Source organism: Astyanax mexicanus, chromosome 9 (assembly GCF_023375975.1).
Source record: "Astyanax mexicanus isolate ESR-SI-001 chromosome 9, AstMex3_surface, whole genome shotgun sequence".
NCBI lineage: Eukaryota > Metazoa > Chordata > Actinopteri > Characiformes > Acestrorhamphidae > Astyanax > Astyanax mexicanus.
Window position 1 is genome coordinate 29359247 of NC_064416.1, and position 8524 is coordinate 29367770.

General features: G+C 38.2%; 1 protein-coding gene across 1 annotated transcript; it reads right to left on the bottom strand.

The window, feature by feature from the left end:
• Positions 1-394: 394 nt before the first annotated feature.
• On the bottom strand, positions 395-6234 carry LOC103024914 (phospholipase A1 member A-like). The gene is made up of 9 exons (XM_022679770.2): positions 5474-6234; positions 4037-4145; positions 3647-3748; positions 3432-3539; positions 2791-2958; positions 2605-2697; positions 2413-2524; positions 1057-1239; positions 395-944 (listed from the first exon to the last, which is right to left on the bottom strand). Exons 1-9 carry the CDS (start codon positions 5870-5872, stop codon positions 866-868), a joined length of 1353 nt encoding a protein of 450 aa, XP_022535491.2. The 5' UTR covers positions 5873-6234; the 3' UTR covers positions 395-865.
• Positions 6235-8524: the final 2290 nt, after the last annotated feature.

Here is an 8524-nt window from a genome sequence, read left to right on the forward strand (position 1 = left end):
CCAGCTGGTCATCCAGGGCTGCCACCTTTTAGAAACTAAAATAAGGCCCAACTGCTGTGTAGTCAAAATATAAATATGTAAACATATAGATTTAATATTTATATATATATATATTTTTTTTTTTATTATTTATGTACTGTTAATGGGCTTCTGATCATTAACTTTTTTAATGTTGATGTGTGTGTGACAGGTGGCAACCCTACTTGTTGACCAAGTAAACATTGCACCGTCTAAATATTATCACAATATTTCATAGTTCAGACTGGATTACACACCAGTAAATGAATCACCTAGATAAACAATCACCTAAATATCAAACACATGAGAACAACTGACAACTGTAGACTATGCTTAAATGCCACAGCTGCATGAACAAACCTTTTTAAACAGTGTTTTTTCAGGTATATATAATATACTAAGACCCAGATAGCAAAAAAAAACATTGAATAGACATTAATATTTTGGTTTTAAATATTTTAATGTTGATGACGGACAAGCAACCTTTAAACAACCGTTTAACATTGCCTCAGAGCCACAGGGTAGTTTTGAAATTCGGACGCTGAATCAACGTTCAACTGTGGGTTCTGATTGGATGGGCCTTTTTTTTTACACTCACATACAGTCCCATTCTACACTGCGAGAATACATATAGGCTATATGAATAGAATACAAATATGTATAGTTTATGTAATTAAAGTTTAATATAAACATCTACTGCCTGATATCAATTAGGTTTCTTAAAAATGAATAATTCAATAAATTAATTAATTAATAAATTAATCTCTATAAGGAGTTTAGTAGTAAAGTTGGGTAAGATAAAAATAGTCATAGTAGTAATCACACAGGAATTGTGTCCTCAGTCTTGTTACACCAGAATTTCTTCCAAGAGAACTTTTACTCTTCGGTTTTCCACTACTGCAATATTCCACGCCTCGTAAAACTTCCTGCAGAGTTAGATCAGATAACAGTTAGGAAACCTAGGCTGTAAACAGGTTGTTTACATAAAAGATGCATTATAACATAATATAGTATCTATTAATCACATTGTCCGTCTACCTCTTGTATAGGGGCAGATGGGATAGCAGAAGGTGATCAATAGAAATAGTTCTTTTTCTCCAGTCTAGGTGAAGCAGCCGCTGGGTGTTAAACTCCAATGTAATAGTGTGAAAATCTCCAGCACTGTCAGACGAAATCAGGAACTCATAATTCTTATTTGCTGCGAACTCCCTTATCTCCTTACTGGGAACACAAAAAATGATCTGCAGATTTAAACTGATAAACTCTATATCTTATATTTATTACTGACTGGATTAAACCACTGATTTTTTAAAAGCATGTATGTACAGCACACCTTACAAGTTAAGCCACTATAGGTATACTGCCTCTGCTGGCTGGTTGCAGTATGATGTTTAGCTCTGCCCATCCTTATATGTTTTACTTACAAAACAGCCCTGTCCATATGACAACTGATTTCTCTTCTCTAAACTCTTTCCATCTCCAGTGTCTAATGCCTACAGTTATTCCTATTTCCACAGAAATCAGACGTAATTATTCTATATTTTAAGAAGGCAGAGCTACATTTAGGAATTAAGTGATTTACAGCATTTGCTGGAAAAGACAATTTGCATTTGATTGAGTAGCTGATTTGTAGTCATGCTGCCAGATAGCTAACTAGCTAGTTAATCAATAATACTATTATTGATTATGTGGTTTTATTGTCCTGTTGGTCGCATTAACGGTATTAACACACTGTATGACATTTTCAGTCTGATGTTAATTCAAGTCTGAGGTTAGCGTAAAATGACCAGTGTGATCTATTTAGTTATCTATCCAGTCATCCAGTGTTACTGTAGTTAAATGTGCTGGAGTTGGTAGTATTTGTATTGGGTTTCGGTGAGTGCCCTCTTCACATTTGTTTTGGGCCGAGTCCAAATAGTGTTTAAAACATTATTTATTCATCTTTTAATGGTCCCCGGAGTCTGCTGACTCTATGGCAGCAGCTCGGGGTTAAACTGGAGCATAGTAGCTTCATAGTTGCTTCAAAGCTGAGTACTGAAATTTGATTGAAATGGAAATGGTTTGGCAATAAAATACACAAACTTCAATTTAATTTTTTTAACATACTGGGTAAACTGTGTAAAAGTGGGAAAGTCCACTCTGCTTCAGGTACTTAAGGCTGCGCTGTAAACTTAGTAAAGGTGGTCTGAGACGTTTGGTTTTGGAGAGGGGGTGGGGCTACCAAATAAGTAGGTGAGTCTGGCTCCGTCTCTGGCTTGTACTGACCAGACTCTGATTGTAAATCTGACAACATGGCAGACAATTTTGGCTTAATATCTATATATTGTAATGGAACCACGGTATCTGTGTTTATATTTAGTAACTGTTTGAAATAAGCAGATTGTTTTCGCTTACCCCGACACCAACATGGTGGAGGTTTTGTTGGTGTTTCCTTCCAGCTGGATGTAGAGTTTGGCCTCCATTGAGGAAATCCCTCCCATCTTCAGCTTCAGCAGGAGAGGAGTTACTAATGTTCAGCATTAGACCGAGAGTTAGAGTCAGATTTAGATTAGAGATTAAATTCTATTACAGTAGAAAATTTCTAACCACAGTATGGGGGGGAAGGCGCGACTGTCAGGAACACAGTTGTGGGCGAGAACAGAGGTGGCCGGGTTGTAGGCAGCCAGGTGAGGTTATAACCTGAAGAACAGTGGGATGAGGTGCGGTTATAGAGGAACACATGACTGAATAAATGAGTTTAATAGACTGACAGACAGTTCAGACACTCCTCACCCATTTCAGGGCAGGTGGTAAGACCAGGCTGATAGCAGAGGGTACAGAGTGTATGCTGGAAGTTGTCTAGTGACGGGCAGGGGAAAGCAAAGTGGCGGCAGGGTGCCCTGATTGAGCTGGTGTAGATCTGGTGGGCTCGGCGATGACTGCACAGCAGGTAATCTTCTCCTGATCCAGAGACCAGAAACACAGATTAGAAATATGTTATAAACAATAAATTCTACAGCACAGTCAAAACAGACACTGATGATTTAAAGAAATGCTGTGCTGTGACTCATATATAAAGTATTACAATGTTCATACAATGTGTAATAAACACTTACAAATACACAAAAACAACACAATACTCATATATCTCATTAAAAAAAAAAACTCAATTCAGATCTAAATTCATGCCGCATTTACATCAAAAAAAAAAAGACCATTAGTAGAAAAGGTGTTTGTCTTTAGCACATAAGCGTTAGTTTCGCAGCATGAACTGTTCAGACCATTGTCGGCTTTAGATCACATTAAATATAGTGTGAAAAGACTAAAATAAACATCAGATTTGGGCATATTTTACTTGCTTTACTTGCACAGTCTCAGTGCCATAAAAGCATACATAAGAAAAAAATCTGTAATATTCTCACAGGTATACGTACTCTTAATGAGTCCACTGGGACAGCCAGGTAACTCAAATCCAAGACCAACATAGTAATCGATGTGGCCCAGAGGACTGGAGAACCCAAGGGCCGGCACAGGTTCAGTAGCTAGAAGGAATTATGTATTACAGTTATTTGTAATATCTCACTCTGCTGATAAGAAGAAATTCAGATTTTATTAAATTTGTGTGAATAGCTGTTGAGTTGTATCTCACGGTTAAAGTTGGTGTGGATGATCTCGACGTACTGCCCGTCAGCTCGGTCCAGATAGACGGAACTGTTTGGTGCTGAGAACTCTGGAGCGAATGGGTCAAGGCCTGAAAGGCCAGAGGCGGACAGTCAGAAACTATACAGTACTGAATCAACACACACAATGGTCAAAAGCTCTCCTCTGCACAAAATATACAAATCTTTTGCTTTATTATAATAAATGCAGAGATCTGTCATCCTGCTGCCTACATCAATCCCATCCCCCCTCCAAACATGCCCCCCTCCTACATTCCTGCCCCCCCCCCCCCACCCTCCCCCTAATCAACAGAAGTGTTTAGTATCTGTACCGGTAAAAAAAAGTGTTGTTATAACTGGTGTAAGTGCTGAGGTTGTACCTGTTATTCTGCCCACAGTGCCATTCAGCCAGGAACCAGCGATGCCAGCAATGTGTGCTCCGACCCCAAAACCAATCAGGTGAAACATTTCTGTGTCAGGCCTCAAACCCTTTAATACACACATATACACAGGAAATTTGGCAGTGTTAAATCAACACTGTTAGTGTTAAATCAACACTTATTAGTGTTAAACTTTACACTCTCAGTGTTAATTTAACACTAACGGTGTTGATTTAATACTGCCAAATTTCCTGTGTACACTCTATAGATCAGAGGTGGGCAGCAGGGGGCAGAGTTAGCACAGGTTCAGATTTCCTCTCTTTAATCTTTGTGTATATTTAAATTAAATTTGAGTTTAATATTTAAATTAAGTTTAAAGAGAAGGAATCTAAATCGGCAGAGCACCGAAAATCACAGGAGGAGAAGATGGAATTTAGGAGTGAAAAAAAACCTTCAAATCAATGTTGATTAAAGATAAGTCAGCCTGATGCAGCATTGCCGAGTAGCCAGCGTGTTTGGAGGAAAGTGCAGCAACTTAGTTTAGATACATCGGTCACAGGTGCTTTGTGCTGGCAGACATCACCCTAGGATTGAAATTGAATCCCAATTGTGCTCTCTCAGGGCTCCCGAAGCTGAGGACAAGCTGCATGACTGGGATTCGGACTAGAGATCTCCCGATCGTTGTGTCATTGTCTCAGACTGCCAGACCACTCGGTGTGTGGAGGAGCATCATTATCATTAACAAAGTCTAATCAATGCAAATGCAAAACTGATCAGAGAGTGTTTTAATGTATAGACAAATATTAACCCAGAACAGGATCTAAAACCTGCCTGAGAGCTTCTTATATTAAAGAAATGAAAGAATGTTCTTTTCAAACCTTTAAAACTCATAAATTTAAATTGGAAGTCAAATTCTTTTTTTACTCACTCACTAGGACTTCTCCCCTATCATTGCAATGCTCCTTACACTAGGAGGGTGAGGTAAAGTGCACACCTCCTCTTAAGTGAAGTGAAACTCCACCTGTTTTATAACTTTCAATCAATGCAGCACATCCAGAGGAAAGCACAGAGTCCCCAACTGTGATACTTCAGGTAACAGATGCCTGTGCCTAGCGGCATCAAAATGGGAGTGATGAGGGGAGAGAGCGCCACCTACACACCCAGAGAGAGCATGGCCTTCTGTACTCTCTTGAACTCATGCTGCTGATGGAAAAGCAAAAACGTGTAGACTCAGGTTTCTTTTTCAGTGTTAATTGGACAAAGACAGCTGCATTTACTATTAGTGTAAATGTGGCCTCTGCTTTTAACCTGCGTAAAAATGTGAGTTTTTATCTGTGATTTACAATCACTAATATTGTTCCATTTGTGACAAAATCTTATGATGATGTAAGATGGGGCGGGTTTGTTAGGACAATGAGAATATGGAGTTAGACTCACCAGGAGCTGCTGAATGATCCGAGCCAGCTTCCTTCCTACCTGCTTAGCGGCTGCTGTCAGCGTCACCTCCGGCTGAACCAGCCAATCCACAGCAAGCACGTTCTCCCTCCCCACAGCCAGCAACTCCTGGGCCATAGTTCTGACCCAGGCTGGCTGAACTCGAGCCATTCTTTTCCCTGGTATGATCACAGTGGTGGGTAGGTCAGGGTTCCAGACGTGGTGTGGAACATCATCGTGAAGGCTGACTGCAGAACCACAGAGACTCTGCACGCTGAACTTCAGCAGCTGGACAGTGGAGGGGGAGGGCGGAGTCATACGGAGGAAGTCAGAGCATTCAGACTCAGAACCTGTGGAGAAGAACTCAGCATACAGAACACAGTAACCAGAGACATTACCCATTATCGAAAATCACTCATTCCTGTTACCATTAATGATTCACAAGAATCACACACCTGCTGGAATGATAACTGTAAGAACTGGAGAATTATGTTTCATTCCATTTGAACTTCCATTTGATATCAGAATTTCCTAGTTTTTAGCGGGAAATTTGAACTGGAAAACTTCTACATCACAAATTTCTTACTGGGAGAGTCGGGAGAGCCTCACCAACCCTGAGTTTAGAATCCAAGATGGCCGCCTCACATAGCAACAACAGTAAGCAAGAAGTATTACACAGTTTATTACTTCTGTCTCATTAACTCAGTCACACAAACAAGTAACATCTCCTGCGGACATGTTTCCATGCTGTTTAGATTCTCAAAATACTGTATAATACATCATTTTTAACTGGTATTGCTAGCAGTAGACCTGTTGAAACAAGGCAAGCAAACCAGTAAATTGCCTGGGGCCAGCCAGCCAGCCAGGTTACTGATTCCTGCAGCTGGCAAAAGATGAAACTTTAAGCAAAGTCATTAAGCAAAATTATCCCTCAGGAAGAAAAGAAAAACCAAAAAAGCTGTAAGTGATCCTTTACAATGGATGATTTAGATTGTAGTCTTGTATAAATGGTTTTATTTTTGCATGGGGCCCCCAAATGTTTTAAAACATCCCTGACTAGCATTGCTTACGTGGGACAATGCTAACAATTTAGCTAGTTTATATCTGAATCTTTAACTGGAGTGCAGTCACATTATTTCCCGGCTCTATATTCTGACCTTCAAGGTTAATTAAATGCAGCATATGTCATTAATATAAATCATGACCAGGAAGCAGCTATGCTGGTCCCTTAACCAGGGGGCATGTCCACATTACACTTTTTTTTAACCAAACAAACAAGGGCAGTTATGTCCTAAAGCTGCTTTTTTCTAACCTTCATTGCTCAGCAGTTCCTTGTAAATGTCCACCTAGAGCATAATGTGAAATAATCTGAAAGGAATGTTTAGTAAATGGGCCATTCCACCAAATGGGAGCCATTTGCTTGTTGTAACTCTTCCAAATTAAACTTTTTTAAAATCTTTTTTCTGAATCTAGTATCACATGCATTTTACTATACAAAACATGTAGCTACTGGTCAAACTCAGGCAGCTTTACTTAACTTTTAATCCAGAGATGGTTACAAAACTCATGTGACATTTAAAAAGCATGTTTAAATGCAAGTCCACTAATGTCTTTGATTTTCTCTCAAGAAAGTGTGTTAAAGTAACAGAACTGAGTGAAACCCAGGGACACAAATAAAAGGGGAATTTTAACTTAAATATTATGGATTTATTATGACTAAACTTTTTTAAAGCATAGGTGGGATTTTGACTCACACAACAATGCAAAAAAAGTACATCTCTGAAGGAATTTAACAATATATTTCATGGTAAAGTTCATAAAATTCAACAAATGCTATTTTTTGTGTTATAAGTAGTTATTATTAATTTTAAATGACACATCTTGTAAATAGGTCAGCGTACAAGACACTATGCCTAATAATCAAATGTATTATTTAAGTTATTTTGTGTATACATTTATATGTGCAATTTCCTGGGGACAAAAATGGCACCCATTTAGTGGAATGGCTCAAATAGTGAAACTGCAGGATTCCAGTAATGGCAGATTATCTTAAGCTGTAAGAGTAAGAGTTTTAGTGTATAATTAGAGTTAGAATTCTTTATGGGAGACTTTATTTATTTATTTTAGATATTTTTAAACTCTAGAACACGGGAGCTACTCACCTGATAGCTGCACAACTGCTCTGTGCTTTTCCACAATAATAATACAACTAATTATTATTTTATTAATAACTGTTCTTTACTTACCCTCAGTTTGATTAAAATGTGGGATTTATTAAAAAATACATAATATTTTCAGTAAAGACATGCTGCACTGTTTTACCTGCAGATGCTCAGCCTGTTTCAGGCTCTGCCTGTCCCATCATACAGTGTAACTGACCCCGCCCACTACTATCCTCACACCATTCTGATGGTTTAAATATACAGCTAATTAAGAGACCACTTCAGTTTTTGAATCAGTTTCTCCAATTTTGCTATTTATATGTATAAGTTTAGGTAACATAAACATTGTTGTATTATTCTATAAACTACACGCAACATTTCTCAGAAATTCCAAAAAAAATTAGAGCATTTATTTGCAGAAAATGAGAAATAACTGAAATGACAAAATAGTTTCAGATTCAGAGCTTTTTAGACTTTGAGACTGAAATTACAAATAATGCAAAGAAAAAAGTTCATATTTACAAGTTCAGAAATCTATACAGTATTTGTTGGAATAACCCTGTTTTTATCACAGTTTTCATGCATCTTGGCATGTTCTCCTCCAATAGTCTTACACACTGCTTTTGGATAACTTTATGCCACTCCAAATTTAAGCAGTTCAGCTTGGTTTGATGGCTTGTTGTCATTCATCTTCCTCTTGGTTATATTCCAGAGGTTTTCAATTTGGTAAAACCAAAGAAACTCATCATTTTTAAGTGGTCTCTTATTTTTTTACAGAGTTGTAGATCTATAGGTGCTACAGTGGCGTCACCAACATCTACCCTTATTAACATTAGGTCACATTGCCTTTTAAGGCAACCTTCTGAGAACTTTCTAAAATTCCAATCATGTT

Coding starts and splice junctions, on each gene's coding strand:
- LOC103024914 (XM_022679770.2), bottom strand. CDS start 5,872: ATGGGTAATGTCTCTGGTTACTGTGTTCTGTATGCTGAGTTCTTCTCC. Junction 2,959..3,431: donor TCCCAGTGGACTCATTAAGA/GTACGTATACCT, acceptor TCTCTGGATCAG/GAGAAGATTACCTGCTGTGC. Junction 2,525..2,604: donor GCCTTCCCCCCCATACTGTG/GTTAGAAATTTT, acceptor GCTGAACATTAG/TAACTCCTCTCCTGCTGAAG.